Consider the following 17,078-nt stretch of genomic DNA (forward strand, 5'->3'; position numbering starts at 1 on the left):
AGAATTACCCATTTTACTGTTAATAGGTTTTCAAAACAAATTTCCTACAAAGCAAACATGGAAATCTCCATCATTATTACAATGCACACAGCCTTTGAAACTCAACAATTCCACTTATAGGTATGTATCCTATAGATATATGGCGTATGTATAAAATGACTTGTGTACAAGATTATTTGTTTCCCCATTTTTATTCCAGTAAAGGAAGTTTTAAAACCTACACGTCTATCAACAGGGGACTCACTATATAAATTATGGTATACTCCCACAAGAGACTACCATGCAACTATAAGAATAAAACAAGGAAGCTTTTTAGGTACTCTCATGAAAAAACTGATAGTGAGCATTATGCAAAAATATCTGAGAATATATAGATGAAAAAAGCAAGGTACAGAACAGTGAAAAAGTAATGAAATATACACAAACATATATGTGTTTATTTTCCTATGTAGAAACATAACTCCCAAAGCATCTTCATTTCTTGACAGGAAATAAAGTGGATTCTGGGGTAACAGGGGTAAGAGAAATACTTTTCACTGTATACTCTGGGAATTCTGAACCATGAAAACATGTAACCTATTTAAAAACTAACTTAAAAAATCAAGGACCTGGGGCGCCTGGGTGGCTCAGTTGGTTAAGCGACTGCCTTCAGCTCAGGTCATGATCCTGGAGTCCCGGGATCGAGTCCCACGTCGGGCTCCCTGCTCAGCAGGGAGTCTGCTTCTCTCTCTGACCCTCCCCCCTCTCATGCTCTCTATCTCATTCTTTCTCTCAAATAAATAAATAAAATCTTTAAAAAAAAAAAAAACAAAAACAAGGACCTAATCTAGTAAAAGAGAGTTTGTGAAAATATTATCTCATACGTGTCTATCATTTCCCCAAAATAATATTAGAAAATAGAGATTACACTTACGTAAAAAATTTTAAGTATCTGTAAAACTACGAAGAAAATAAAGATGCTCCCAAAGTCTAACCAAGAGTTAATACGTTGGTAAAACCTTGAGACATTTCTTACCTCTTTAATTTTGGGTGGGTTTTTATTTATGCAACTTTTCAGTGAACTATAACCTTCATGAAGTGCACAAATGTTAATTGTATAGCTCAACGAACTTACACAAACTGAATACACCTGAGTAACCAGCACCCAGCTCAAGATGCAAAACATTCCCCAGAAGCCCTCTGTTCAGCTGGATTCCTCAATATCCCTTCTAAGGATACTCACTATCCTAACCCCTAGCACCACAGATTACTGTTATCTATTTCTGAACTTTATATAAATAGACTCATTGCAAATGTACCCTGTTTGTATCTTGCTTCTTTCACTTACAAGTATGAGATCCATGAATGTCATTGCATGTAGCTGCACATCTTTCATTGTCAGTATAGTAGGTCATTGTGGGAATCAACTACAAATTACCCATTTTACTGTTAATAGGCATTTAGATAGTTTTCAGCTTTTTGCTATTATGAGTAGTAGTGCTAGTAATACTCCCACAAATCTTTTGGTGAACTATTTACCATTTCTCTTGGATATATACCCAGAAGTGAAATTGCTGAGTATTACTGAATATATACTACCTCATTAAAAAAATGCTAAATGAAATTCCATTGCATAGATATACTATAGCTTTTTGTTTTTTTTTTTTAAGTAGGTCCCACGCCCAGCATTGAGGCCAGCGTGGGGCTTGAACTCACGACCCAGAGATTAAGACCTGAGCTGAGATCAAGAGACGGACGCTTAACCAACTAAGCCACCCAGGCACCCCAACTATAGCTTTTTTTAACCATTATATCACCAGCGGGCTTTTAGGTTATTTCTAAATTTTTTGCTATTATCAACAACTCAGATAAAAACCTGTACGTACTTTGAGTCCTTGTTCAATGATTTCCTCAGGAAAAAAAATTTTTGAAAATACATGTGCTGGGTGAAAAGACTGATCTAGATTTTACATTTTGTTATATATTGATTATTCTCCCTGATCATTCAGATTTTTTTTAAATTTTTATTTTTATTTATTTATTTTATTTTATTTTTTTTAAAGATTTTATTTATTTGAGAGAGAGAGTGACAGACAGCACAAGAGGGAAGAGGGTCAGAGGGAGAAGCAGACCCCCTGCTAAGCAGGGAGCCCGATGCGGGACTCAATCCCGGGACTCCAGGATCATGACCTGAGCCGAAGGCAGTCGCTTAACCAACTGAGCCACCCAGGTGCCCTAAATTTTTATTTTTAAAACCACTTTATGGGTGATGGGTATTAAGGAGGGCCGTTGTGATGAGCACTAGCTGTTACATTTAAGTGATGAATCCCTAAAATGTACACCTGAAACGAACATTACCCGATATATTAACTAGAATTTTTTTTAAAACTTGAAATCAAAACAAATAAAACCACTTTATTGATGTACAATTTACATACAATAAAATGGCTATTCTAAGAGTGGAGAGTTCAACAAGAGTTTTTTTACATTCTTACCAACAACTTAGGAGCAGAATGGCTGGGTCAAATGATAAATAAATATTTAACTTTATGAGACTGCTGGAATACCTTCCAAAATGGTTGTACCCATGTTATGTTCCTGTCAGCCAGTGTATTAGAGTTCTGGCAGCTCCTCATCCTCCAATTCTTGATACACAGATATTCTAGTGGGTGTACAGTGGGTCTCTCATTGTGGTTTTAATTAGAATTTCCATGACTAGTGATGTTGGAAATCTTTTATGTGACCACAGGCCATTCATATATATCTTCCTTTGTGAAGTGTATGTGTCTATCTTTTGTCCGTATTTTAGTCAATCAGCTTTACTGAGATACAATAAAAAACCCACTAATTCTTTATATAAAATTAGATAAAAGTTTACAAAAGTAGACAGTACTACAGGGCTCCTGTGTGGCTCAGTTAAGCATCTGACTCTTGATTTCAGCTCAGGTCATGATCTAAGGGTTGTGAGATCGAGCCCTGCATTGACATTATCTCCCTCTGCCCCACCCTCTTAAAAAAAAAAAAGTATACAGTACTGTAACTACAATAAAATCACGATACAAAACACTTTCCACTATTCTCACTGGTTCATACATGCCCCTTGGCAGGCAATTCCCTCCCTCCCACCCTCCTATCCCTCAGAAACCACTAATCTGCTTTCTAACACTACAGCTTTGTGTTTTCTGGAATTTCATGCAAACAATCATACGATATGCGGTTCTTTTTTTTTTTTTTAACGATTTTTTTATTTGAGAGAGAGAGCACGTGTGTCAGTGCGTGGGGGTGGGGAGAGAGAGAAGGCAGAGGGAGAGAATCCCAAGCAGACTCCCCACTGAGCCCAAGGCAGGGCTTAATCCCAAGACCCTGAGACCACGACCTAAGCCGAAACCAACAGTTGGGACGCTCAACCAACTGAGCCACCCAGGCGCCCCAGTACAATATGTGGTCCTTTGTGTCAGTCTGCTTCCCTCTCTTAGTACAGTTGACTTGAGCAACATGGGTTTGAATTGCATGGCTTCACTTATATGTGGATTTTTTTTTTTTTTTTTTAGATTTTATTTATTTGGGGGGGAGAGAGAGAGTATAAGCGGGGTCAAGGGACAGAGGGACAGAAGAAGCAGACTCCCTGCTAAACAGGGAGCCTGATGGGGGGGGCTCAATCCCAGGACCCTGGGTTCATGACCTGAGCCGAAGGCAGATGCTTAACCAATTGAGCCACCCAGGTGCCCCTATGTTGATTTTGGGTGTTTTTGGATAAATACAGTACAATGCTATAAATGATTTTCTCTTTCTTATGCTTTTCTTAATACATTTTCTTTTCTCTAACTTACTTTATTATAAACGTACAGTATATAATATATATAAAATATAAATATTTATTGATTGTTTATATTATCAGTAAGGCTTCAACAGTAGGCTATTAGTAATTAAGTTTTTGCAGAGTCAAAGTTACACTCAAATTCCTGACTGCACAGAGGGTCAGTGACCCTAACCCCCAGGTTGTTCAAGGGTTAAGTGTATATGTTTTTGAGGTTCTTCTATGTTGTTCTATATACCAGCTGTTCGTTCCTTTTTAATGTTGAGTAGTATTCCATTGTACATATAAACTAAACTTTATCTAGTCACCAGCTAATAAATTCTGGATTGTTTCCAGTTTTTGGCTATTATGAATACTGCTTCTATAAACACTGAAGTATTGGTCTTTCGACATACATTTTCATTTATCTGGGTAAATACCTAGGAATGGGACTGCTAGGTTGTATGGTAAGTTTATATTTAACTTTATAAGATACTGCCAAACCATTTTCTAAAGTGGTTAGATTATTTTGCATTCCCACAAATAATGTATGACTTCTACTTGTTCCACAAACACATCAAACTTGGTATTTTTAGTCATTCTAGTGGATGCCTACTATTTTCTGTGGTTTTAATTTGCATTGCCCTGAGGATTAATACTATTGAGTATCTTTTATGTGCTTATTGGACATTCAGATAGCATCTTTGGTGATGTGTCTATTCAAATATTTTGCCCATTTTAAAAAAATCAGGCTGTCTCATATAGCAAAAGCTACTGAGTTACAAGGGTTCTTTGTATATTCAGGATACAAGCCCTTTGCAGATATATTTATTGCAACCATCTTCTCAATTTGTGGCTTGCCTTTTTATTTTGTTAACAGTGTCTTTTGAAGAGTAGACATTTTTAATTTTAATAAAGTATAATATACCAGTTGCTGTTGTAATTAGTGTTTTTTGCAACCTAAACAATTTTTGCTCACCCCAGGGTCATAAGCAGTTCCCATGTTTTCTTTTAGAAATTTTAAGTTTTACATTTAGATCCACGATACATGTGAGTTAATTTTTGTGTATGGCGAAAGTAAAGGTCAAGGTTCATTTTTTCCATATGGATATTCTGGTGTTCAAGCACTATTTTGTTTAAAAGACTATCATTTCCCTATTGAATTATCTATGTACATTTGTCAAAAATCAATTGACCATTATGTGTGGGTCTATTTCTGGATCCTCCACTTTCAGTGATCTATTTCTATCTTTATGCCAATATCACACTGTCTTGATTAGTGTAGCTTTACAGCAAGTCTTGAAGTAAGGTAGTAGAGTCCGCCAACTTTCATTTTTTTTTTTTTAGGGGTCAAAATTGCTTCAGCTGTTGTAGGTCCTTTGGCTTCCATATAAATACAGATTCAGCCTGACAATTTTTACAAAAGGACATAATAGGATTTTGATTAGAATTTTTTTTTTTAATTTACAGATCCCTTTGGGTAGAATTATTATCTTAAAAATACTGTTTCAATAGATGCGCATGATTGATCATTTCATTTATCTAGGTTTTTAATTGTTCTCAGTCACGTTTTTCATAGTTTTCTAACCCCAAGTCTTACATACATTTTGTTAATTTACCCTTAAGTGCTTTGTGGGGTTTTTTTTGATGCTATTGTAAATGACATTTAAAAAATTTCATTGTTCATTGCTAATACTAAAAATAACTGGTTTTTATACACTGAACTTTTATCCTGCAACCTTTACTAATTTCACTTATTAGCTCTAATGGCTTTTTCAATATATGATCTTTATAGATGATCATGTCGTGAACCTTCCCTGTTGTCCAAACAGATTTTTCCCGATTAAATTTTTAAGGGAAATGGACAATTTTGTAACTTTCCCCCAAACCTATTTGTTCAGGAACGTTTTGATTTTTGACAATTTCATTATAATATAATGTACTGACTATTCCCTGTTAAGCTCTTTTTAGAATCATTTAGAACCAAAAGGATCTTGAAAGAATAGTTAAGAAAACTTGTTGTAATCCATACTTCTGACCTTTGAACATGTATTTGAAATTCTGATATGCTTAGGATCCCGAATTAGTTCTTCTAATAAAAGCAATTGGAAATATAGAGTAATATTTAACTCCTTACGGAAAAACTTTTATTTTCTTTCTCAGAGTCACTGAAGGAAAAAACATACACACTATTCAGAAGTAAAATTACAAACAATTTTGGTCTAAGTCAATGATTTCCTTCTCAACAAAATCTGAGGGCAATTATTGCTAATTGACACCCTTTTTTGTTTTGTTTTTAAAGATTTTATTTATTTATTTGACCGGCGGGGCGGGAAGCAAGCACAAGCAGGGGGAGCAGCAGGCAGAGGAAGAGGGAGAAGCAGGCTCCCCATGGAGCAGGGAGCCCAACTCAGGGCTCGACCCCAGGACTCCGGGATCATGACCTGAGCCAAAGGCAGATGGTTAACTGACTTAGCTACCCAGGCACCCCTGACACCGTTTTTAATAAGCAATATAATTCTTTGTAAATAGACATTCAAGAATATTCTCTTTAAGCTATACTTCTTTAAATTATTCTATGAATTTATATCAAAGACAATTTGTCAAAAATATCTGTTTAGTAGCAAAGAACTTTAAGTAGCTCTATAAGGACTTGTTGGCCACTATTTTTGTGCCCTACAATGTAGCAAGTATAGCACATACAAAGGTACACAAGGTTCCAGGTTCCAGAACATGATTCCAGCCTTCAGGTCCTACCCCTGACTCCTGTGGTCTAGTCACAAAGACCTCCTAGAGAAAGTGACATCTGAGATGAAACTCAAGGAAGGACAGGAATTAACCAGATAAGTGAGTGTGTACAGGAAGAAGGAAGATTGTGTATAAAGACTCAAGGTCAAGAATATTGGGAACTTTTTGTCATTCGTTTAGAAAACAAGTAGTTACTATTAAGCAGGACACAAGAAGTAGCTTAAAATTACTTCAAGGCTAAAGAGAACTCAGATAAATTTGTAATAAAAAGTAAGTTGGCTGGAGGGAAGCAAAGGGACAATGAGGCTGAAACATCAGACAAAGGTCCACAGCTCACATATAAGAGCCAGAGACAGAGCAGTTAAAGATGATGCCCGTGTTCCTGGTTTGAGCAATGAGCAGACAGTGATACCATTTACCATGATAAGGAACTTAGGAAGCAGACGGTGAAGAAAAAGGAATAGAAAAAGGAATACTTTACTTTGCAATGTCATCTTTTTACTTGATATATATATATATAGAGAGAGAGAGAGAGAAAGACTACTTGAAGGAGTACCTCAACTTTAGCACTGTTGACTGGACCAGATACTTTGTTGTGGAGGGCTGTCCTACCCATTTTGGATGTTTAGCAGCATCCCTGGCCTTTAAATATCAGATGCCAACAGCACCCCCTACTTGTGACAACCAAAAATGTATCCAGACAATGCCAAATATTCCCTGGACTGCAAAATCATCCCTGCTGAAGACCACTGATCTACAGCACTCAAAGGGCATATCACTAAAAACTAAGTGCATATATGTGTATATATTCAGTTGACCCTTGAACAATGCAGGGGTTAGGGGTGATGACCACACCTGCAGTTGAAAATCTGCATATAACTTTTGACTCCCCAAAAGCTTAACTACTAATAACCTACTATTGACTAGAAATGTTGCCTGTAACAGTCAATCAATATGTATTTTGTATGTTACATATATTATATATTCTTACAATAAAGCTACAGAGAAAATGTTATTAAGAAAATCATAAGGAAGACAAAATACATTTACAGTACTGTACTATGTTTATCAGAAAAAACTCACATGTAATGGACTTGTACAGTTCAAACCTGTGTTTTACAAGGGTTGACTGTACTTTTTCTTTTAAACTTTCTTTCCTAGCTCATAGGCTCCTAAAAGGCAAGAACTATGCCTTAAACACCTTTGGACTCCCCCATGGCACTCTTATACCTCTGGGCCTTAAAGGAGAACACATTAATGTATTTAAAATATAGTTCTCATAGGCATGCTTCGCTGTAAGTTTCACGTATACTCTAGTATACGTGAAAGGATTAAAAAAGGAATTAAAAAAAAAAACCTTGTTTATTTATAAAGGGAGGAGGGGCAGAAGGAGAGGGAGAGAGACACTCTTAAGCAGGCTCCATGCCCTGCGCAGAGCCTGACGTGGGGCTCAATCTCACAACCCTGAGATCATGACTTGAGCTGAAATCAAGAGTCAGATGCTTAACCAACTGAGCCACCCAGGCACCCTCAACAAACCTTGTTTAAATTAGAACTGTAATATATCCTTTCTCCAAATTCAATAACCTAGTACTTACTAAAATCCCACAAGGAATTTGCTAATTTTTAAATGAAAAAAAACTGGCAATATTCTTAAAGCAAGAAGCGATAGAGAAGACTGTCACACATCTCACCTGCGGCAGCTGGGTTTATCAATCCTGCAGAACCACTGTTTGCAATCTGTGAAGGAGCTTGGCTTAGCCCAGTGGAAGGGGTTCCTAACCGAGGAAACTGCTGAGAACTCATTTCCACCTGCAGTGCATACAGTCACATGGTTATTACTAAATTCTCACATTAGAATCAATAATGAGAAATTAAAGCATCTCCAGTACCTATACTTTCCCTTAGAAAAGCAAATGCAGCTTCATGCACCTAAAACGATTACTTGTGATCAACATACGGTGCAGAAATGGTCTAAATTCTGTAAGTTTTTAAAGGACATGGATTCAAGTAATAGTAAAATCGTTTGCGTGGTGTTGGGGTATACTATCACACTCCGGAAATACAGATTACCACTCTAAAAAATCAACACTGAATTCTGTACAACAGCCATATAATGGGTATTAACCCAACAAATAGGTATCTGTATAAAGTTCTATGGAAAACAGCATATTCCTTTGAAAGACTGAAGCTCACACCAAGGTGAACACAACTGTCATCAGTATGTCATAGCAGGAACCCGGGGGGAGATGCCCTGCTCTAAGAAATCGGAAAGCTTACATCAAGACCTAATCCAAAAGGAACTCTCAAATGGTTTTCTGCACAGGCCTCCATTTACCGATTTCCTCCCCCTTTTCTCATAGACCCCCTACTGAGCCAGAGGGACCAGAGACCTTCGCCACTTTCTCTACAATCGACCCCCACTTTTCCCTCAGGAGCCAAGCTCTACCGATGTTCCCAATTCGCACGCAACCCCACCCCCACCCCGAACCCCACCGCTGATATCGCAGAACACAGGTTTCCAGAGACATTTCGGGTGTCTGAGACTTAGTCTTGGAGGGTGGGGGAGGACGGCGTTCTGGGGAGCCCCAGAACAAGCGGTGTGCCTCTTTACCTGCAGCCGCCGCCCGCCGCCCGCACCTCCGGCTTCCATCTCGCCGGGCTGGGGGTGCCGCGGAGGGCCCATCTCGGTGGCAGCGCTGGGCTCCTGGGTCGTGGAGAGGGCTCCTGCCGGAGCGCGCCTCGGGCCCGCGGCTGTCCAGCCCCGCCGGCCCCGCTCACCCCCGCCACCCGGCCGCGGCTCCTCTCCAGTCTTCTTCCCCCGAACCTGCCCCTACCTCCCCCGCCCGCCCATTGGACCCACGCCGGCCGCGTCACTCGAGGGTCCGCACCAATCCGCGGAGGCCTGCGCGCTCTGATCCCGCCCCACCCTCCCGCCGACTCCCAGCCAATCAGGCGCGAGCCTCGCAGGGGCAGTCCAAACCCCTCGAGGCTGAGCCAATGGCAGAAGAAGACAAGCGCTCCCGGCGAGGGGGGCGGGGAAGTAGGAGGCCCCGCCTCGGTCGGGGTCTGAAAGCGGCGGGCGCAGGGCCCGGATGTGGAGAGTCACTTTAAACTGCTCCAGGAGCCAAACTCCCTGGGCCGCCCGCCCGCCGGCGCTTCCCCGGCCGCTCCACTTCCCCGCCAGGGCCCACGCCCGCCACGCCCCCAAGCCCGAAACAGCCCACCCCTCCTGGAGGCTCTCCCTTCCTTGCCGCAGGACACCCGGTCCCTGCCGCCGGCCCAACCGCCGTGCCCAGCTCGTGAAAGAGCCTAGGTCTGAGCCGCAGCAGACGAGACACCGCTGCCCTTCCCCAGGGACGCACAGCGGGACGGACGCTGCAGCCCGGCTCGGCCGCCCCGCCCCCTCGTCTCCTCCCCTCTCCTCCCCTCCCCTCCCGGGAGCCCGTCCCGCCATTACCTGGGTGCTGCGCCGAGGGGCCGCCGCGCCGCCTCGAGCTCGCTCCCGTGCGCTCTCCGCCTGTGGGGCCGACGTCCTCGGGCTCCGGACCCGCCGCCGCCGCCGGGGCGCTAGCACTCTGCCCCCCACCCCTCAGCCCAGCGCCGCTGCTTCCGCCGCCGTAACGAGCCTCTCACCTATTGGCTGGGGTAGGCCCCGCCCTCCTCTGGGGAAGCCAGTCACCGCTCAGTATGAGCGGGAGAGCGGACGGGCCTGCCCCTTGGGGCCGCGGAGGCCTCTGGGAAATGTAGTCTCCTGTGTCAGGAGGGCGGGCCTGGGCGGGACCTCCAGGCGACCCGACCGGTGCAACACACCCCTTTGCTGCGTAGAGTGGGTTCTGCCTTTTTCTTTGCTTAGTGAAGAGGTAGTGGATTCCCACCCTTCTGCCTCAGCTGATGGCACTAGGTTTCATTTTACTAAGGGAGGTGCGGCACGGGAAAAGAGTAATGGAGGCCGACTGTAGCGGGACGAAGAGGCCGCAGGCAGGGCCGAGGGTTTTCCTGACTGTGTTCACTTCCCCGCGCCGCGTTGTGGGACTTGATGTCACCACCGAAGGCGACGGCCGGCAAAGCTTAAGCATCGCTGGAGAATCGGGTGCGCTGAACTGGAGCGATTCTGTCGGGTTTGCGCCGAGCGCGCCGCCTCGAGAGCTGCGCACCGGCCTTGGCAGTCTCAGAGCCGGGCTCCCTCTGGTTAAAGCAGACTGACTCAGAGAGGGGCTCTAGGCACAGGACTCGGGCACTGTGCACTTACTGAGTTTTTCCAGATTACAAAGAAGAGAAGGGGGATGGTGTTGCTTTGTTGTTGTTTTGTTTGGGGTGGAGGATTGGAGTTTGTACACCTGTGGAAGTCTTAGCCAAAATTGGTGAAGCAAAATTTGGATCTGTTAATAGATTACGTCCCCCTTCTCCTTTCCAGATGGTAATTTAGGCCTGGAGTTTTGTAACTAGTTAGAAATAAGGGGGAGGGGTGAGGAGGTCAAATCCCTCCTTCTTATCCTGCACAGCTGTGTAAGATAACTGCTGCTAGGAAGACAGTAGCTCATAGCAACAAGGATGAGTCTCAAGTACCCCTCTCCTTCCTCAAGCCACTTTCCTTTCTCACTTTCTTCCCTTCTCAAATTTCTTCTAAAAGTAACTGATGTGACACACTGTAGCCTCTTCTCTCCTTAAGCAGTCTATAACCCTTGTTGGATTCTGCTCCTGCCACCCTTCTCAAACTGCTCCCCAAAAGTTGCCAGTGACCTACTTCACCCAGTGGTCCTTGCTTAGCCCTCCTCATGTCTAGCTTACCAACAGTAATTCCTCCTTAAAACGTTCTTCCCTTTTCCTCTCTCCTGGTTCTACTCCTATCCATATCAAGCTCCATTATACCCTTTTTTCTCACAAATACAGCATTCTCCAAGGCTCCTACCATCTTATAATGCTATACTATCTTCCTAACTGGTTTAAGCACTCTCATATTTTCAACTATCATACTTGATAATGACTCAAAATCTTATCTACACAATGACTTCTCTCTGAGTTGTACACCTACAGTTCCACGAATATGTCTTACAACCCCTGGATGGTAACAGATTGAACACCTTTATTGATTTGCCTCACCTGTGAGCTCCTTCTGATTTCTGGATTTGATGAATGACATCACCATCCTTTCCAGAGGCCTTTGGTTTTATTGTTGTTTTCCACTTTTCCATCTTCCAGTGTCACCATATGTACCTCTGTCCCCCCTTTCCAATGGCTTCCATTGCCTTGGCTCAAGCTTTCACGATTTCTTGTCTGGATTATAGTAGTGCTGTAATTGAGTGCCCCCACCTGAATCTCTTCCTACTCCCAATCTGTCCTCCACAGAGTTCTTTTTCTAAAACATTAATCTGAGTCCATTCTTCCCATCCACGATGTTCCAATAACTTCAGAATAAATCTTTAAATCCAGTATTCAAGGTCTGAATACTTCAGTCCCTCCTACTCAAACATAGAGTACTCTGTCAACAGTAGTTTCCACTAATTCTCCACACAGTTTGACTTCCAGGACTTGGCTCAAGGCTGATGTGCCTTCTATACGGCCTCAACGTTTAGCAATCATCTGGTAGAGTTCTGCTGATTCTACACTACCTACCTGGAAAGAAAATTATTTCTCTTCTCCTGCAAGCTTTCCTTGAATTCCTCTCCTCCCCTCTCCCCCCACAGGATACTTCCTAGAACTTCTTCAGTACTTCTAATATAGCACTAATCTGTCTACTCTGTATTACTCCTGGAGTAGGCAGAGAGAGAAATTACTCATCTTTAGATCTCCAGTCAACAGGAAGGATTCAATAAATGTTTGCTGAGTATAGTCACAGACACATCATAATACATGGATGAAATCTGAGTTTTCCTTAGTTATTAGGGACAGTCTCTGCTGCTTTATTCTTATGTCTCCTGTCCTTCATATCATGGATACTTGAAGGAAAATCCATGGTTATGTTGCTAGGTTTTAGAATTCCCATCCACTGAGCTTGGTGTGCTGAAGACACACCAAGACACTCCTTGTGCCCCATCTGGGCTGAATCTTCCATACATCTCAGGTGTTTAAGCCCCCTGTCAGTTTCAGGGGCTTATTAGTATCTTGGGTCTTGATAATGATGTTGCTCACATAAGATAGTTTGGATGGATTGAGCAAAGACACCAACAGGTACCACAGCTGCTGGGTGGTTATCTAAAGTTAGGCAAGTAACTACTGCCCTTTTCCAACAAAGAGGACAGGTTCTCAATGCAAGTGTCCTGTGGTGGTCAGTCAAGTGTCAGTGGCCAGCCTCTAAGTGTTGGTGAATCTGTAGCAGGCCTTTGGACCTCAGTGGCTCTCAGTCTGTAAGAGCCTGGGTGGTCTAATGATACTCTTTGTGGTTCCTCTAAGTCCAGATACTCCCCTTGGCCCAACTCTTCAGCCAGAGAAGAATAGTCCCTTCCAGTTCACTCACCTGTAAAGTGAGAATACCATTACTTATCTCCATCCTGTATAGATTAAATGAGCTACAGATATAGAGGGTGTAATGCTTTTGAACTTTGTCATATCCATTTTTTAATTTTTTATTTTTTAATTAACGTATAATGTATTATTTGTTTAAGGGTACAGGTCTGTGATTCATCAGTCTTACACAACACCCAGCGCTCACCACAGCACATACCCTTCCCAATGTCCGTCACCAGCCATCCCATCTCCTCTCCCCTCCAGCAACCTTAGTTTGTTTCCTATGATTAAGAGTCTCTTATGGTTTGTCTCCCTCTCTGGTTTCATCTTGTTTCATTTTTTCCTCTCTTACCCTGTGATCCTATGTCTTGTTTCTTAAATTCTGCATATCAGTGCGATCATATGATAATTGTCTTTCTCTGATTGACTTATTTCGCTTAGCATAATACCCTCTAGTTCCATCCACGTCATTGCAAATATCAAGATTTCATTTTTTGATGGCTGCATAATATTCCATTACACACACACACACATAATATTCCATTACACACACACACACACACACATATACCACATCTTCTTTATCCATTCATCTGTCGATGGACATCTGGACTCTTTCCATAGTTTGGCTATTGTGGACATTGCTGCTAGAAACATTGGGGTGCATGTACCCCTTCGGATCACTACATTTGTATCTTTGGGGTATATACCCAGTAGTGCAATTGCTGGGTCATAGGGTAGCTCTATTTTCAACTTTTTGAGGAACTTCCATACTGTTTTCCAGAGTAGCTGTACCAGCTTGCATTCCCATTCATTGTTTTTATAACCTTCATTCAGTTTATTACTCAGGCACTCTCAGCATCTATTTCCTCCTGGTACCACATTCTGTGCCACTGTCCCTACCCCAAATGCACCTATTCCAGGTGTGGTGGATAGACCCTAGGATGACCCCTCGTGATCCTCCTCCTGGTGTTTCTTCCCTTGTGTAATTCCTTTCCCTTGAATGTGAGCAGGACCTGTGATTTGTTCTAACTAACAGAAAATGGCAAAGGTGATGAGATGTCACTTCCTTGACCATTTTATGTTCTTTGAGGCTGTCTTGCTGTCAGACTTGCTCTAGAGGCTCCCACCTGGCCTGATGAAGCAACCATGTGACATGGCAAGGAACTATAGGTGGTCTGTAGGAACTGCAAGCAATTTCTGGGATTTGAGTGTGGCTTCCAGAAAACATCTGCAAGAGTTTGGACCCTCAGTCCTACACACCAAGGAAATGAATTCTACCAACAACTGGGTGAGCTTGGAATTTGATTCTTCCTTAGTAAAGCTTCCAGATGAGAACCTATACCAGTTGATACCTTGATTGTCACCTTATGAGACTCCAAGCAGGAGACCAAGCTAAGATACACCTGGACTCCTGACCCACAGAAACTATGAGATAATAAATGTGTGTTGTTTCAACCTGCTAATTTTGTGGTAATTTGTTAACATGCAGCAATAGCTAACTAATACCCCCAGAGTAGGGTGGCATCTGACCCCAGGGCATCTATTCTATATAAGCTGTCTTAAAGGAATGTTCTGTCCAAACTAGAAGGAATGTAATTACCCAACCTTTTCAATTCTCTCCAGAATTTGAAAGTAGAATTTGAAATATAGAGAAGAAGAGAAGGAGCAGAAGCTGAAAAGCCTGAGCTTCATGGAAGCCACGAGAAAAGCAAGCCAGAAATTGGCTGAAACCATAGACAGAAAAGAGCAGCATGGAGTTCCTGAGAACCACGGGTAGTCAGGGGAAACCCACAGAAGTAGAAACACATAGGGGCCAATTTAACAGGCAGTGGGTGGGAGATGGACAAACACCTCTTAGAAAGCCAGAGCAACCAGCTAAGTCTCTGGAATTGACCAGGAGCCTTGTGGGTCTTCATCTGCAGCCCACTCTTTATGAACCAGAGTGAACCCATCTTCTTCACAGCCATTCACAACTTGTTGATAAATGCATGTTAACTTGAGTGAGTCTCACTATGGTTGCCAAAAGCTGTCAAGGTGAAGTGTGAAGTCTGAAGGTAGGCAGTGCAGAGTGGATACAGTGGTTGCACCATCTATAAAGATCCAGATTACTGTCTCCTGCTCTGCCACATTTCATCTGCTGCCTCGTGATCCAGGTTGGCAGCACTGGCACTAGCCATCTACTACTCTCTTTCCACCCCAACTGGTCTAATGTTAAGTGGACATTAGATACAAGTGAATTGTGACACTAACCACCCAGTAAGTGCAAGCCTCACAGGTTGAGGGCAGAGTCCACCACAGGCTGTCCTCACTTCTGATGCCAGCCACAAGTCTCAGGGGCCCCCCAGGCCACCTGAACTTCTGACTGACTGGCTAGAAATTCAGGGGTTCCCATTAATTTGTTTAATAATTCACTAGGATGACTCACAAAACTCAGGAAAGCACTATAGGTACAGCTACTGTTTCATTATAAAGGATACACAGAGGGGGAGATCTGAGAGGAAGGGCAGATCTTCCATGTCCTCTCCTCGTAGAATTGGGGTGCATCACCCTCCCAGCACATCAATGTGTTCACCAACCAGGAAGCTCCTCTGAACTTCAATGTGCAGAATCTTTTTTTTTTTTTTAAAGATTTTATTTATTTATTTGACAGAGAGAGAGACAGCGAGAGAGGGAACACAAGCAGGGGGAGTGGGAGAGGGAGAAGCAGGCTTCCCGCGGGGCAGGGAGCCCGATGTGGGGCTCGATCCCAGGACTCTGGGATCATGACCTGAGCCAAAGGCAGACGCTTAACGACTGAGCCACCCAGGCGCCCCATTCAATGTGCAGAATCTTTATCATTGTTTCATTACATAAGCATGATCAATTAAATCATTGCCTACATGATTGAACTCAATCTCCAGCCATCCCCAGAGCTGAAAGTCCCTGCCCTCTGCCCCCATCCTTAAAGCTATCTAAAGGCCCACCAGGAGTCACCTTATTGACATAACAAAATCACCCTCATCATCCAGGAAATCCCAGGTGTTTTTGAACCTTGATGCCAGAAACCCAGCAGAAAGACCACAGAAATTATTTATTATACCACAGCATTACATCTGTATTTTAGCCAGGAGTAAGGAGCAAAGAGGGCCCCATCCTTTCCACTTGAAGACACTTACTGGAAGCTGCACAGGACTATTCCACTAATAACTAGTGGATGGAACACGGACCCCGTGTTGCAAGGGATTCTGGGGACTGCAGGCATTTTCCTTAACAGTAATGTGAATAGCTAAAAATTGAAGATACTATTTTTAGGAAAGAAGGGAAGATTGGTGTTTCAGTAGGCAATGGGTGGTATATGCACATAACTCATGCAAAGGATGGAGAGAAACACAAAAGGCAGAAAGAAAGTTTTTTCATTTCAGCCTCTGTGGGAAGTTGAGATGTCAAGGAGCCACTAACACAGCTGTGAACAGTTTCCATGGTAACAGATGCCAGTGTCCTGGCCCCCAACCCTGAGATCTGGCAGTGGCTGCCAGGAGCAAAGCTGTGAGTGTGCCCACATGAGAGGCTAGGTTACTGTCTATGGTGTCAAGAAGGACAAGAGAGATCACAGCAGCAGCCAGAGGCGAAGAAAATGGCACACATCCCATGGAACAGACAGGAAGAATGGACCACTCATTCCACCAATAGACTGAGTGACGGGCACTCCGCAGAGGCTGGTTATGCAGAGCCCAATGAAATATATCCATCACCACCGTCGGAGAGCATGTATAAATACAGTAAAACTTCCCTGCAGAGGGGTAGAGGCAGAATCACAGAACTAATAAGTGGTGACCGTTCTTATGACAATATCTTTACTCCCAGGCTTGTGTAGCCATAGAAATCCCAGTGAAGAACCATTGTTCAAATACTTTTCATAGAAGAATGTGAATGAACACTGCAATGAGCAACTGGTGTTTTGGCTGATCCATAGTCCTTTCTTTTAGGAAAGACTCATCTCCACAACCCCACGTTTAGTGATGACCATCACATGGCCCTGTCCCCTGACCTCTAGGATGGGTGTGGGCCCTGCTGGAAGAGAGAATTCTCTCCCTCAAACTGGAAACTTGTGTGGAGACATGCAGAG

The 17,078-nt window shown here is 43.0% G+C and overlaps 1 protein-coding gene across 11 annotated transcripts in view; it reads right to left on the minus strand.

The window, feature by feature from the left end:
• The window catches only part of SAP130 (Sin3A associated protein 130), a 79,339-nt gene extending 69,208 nt beyond the window's left edge, over positions 1 to 10,131 (minus strand). For 5 of the 11 annotated variants that reach the window (XR_014143667.1, XM_081814657.1, XM_081814655.1 and 2 more), the window contains exons 1-2: positions 9,138 to 9,335; positions 8,218 to 8,335 (exon numbers count right to left, since the gene is read on the minus strand). Coding sequence is in view for 10 of the 11 variants with exons in the window: in XM_081814657.1 (XP_081670783.1) it covers positions 8,218 to 8,335; positions 9,138 to 9,209 (190 nt within the window). In the remaining variant the exon portion in view is untranslated. Of the gene's footprint in view, positions 1 to 8,217; positions 8,336 to 9,137; positions 9,337 to 9,983 lie in introns of those variants that run through there. The other 6 variants (XM_081814661.1, XM_081814660.1, XM_081814654.1 and 3 more) reach the window with 4 other exon arrangements.
• Positions 10,132 to 17,078: the final 6,947 nt, after the last annotated feature.

The sequence above is a fragment of the Leptonychotes weddellii genome, chromosome 3, assembly GCF_054177405.1.
Source record: "Leptonychotes weddellii isolate Sample4059 chromosome 3, ASM5417740v2, whole genome shotgun sequence".
NCBI lineage: Eukaryota > Metazoa > Chordata > Mammalia > Carnivora > Phocidae > Leptonychotes > Leptonychotes weddellii.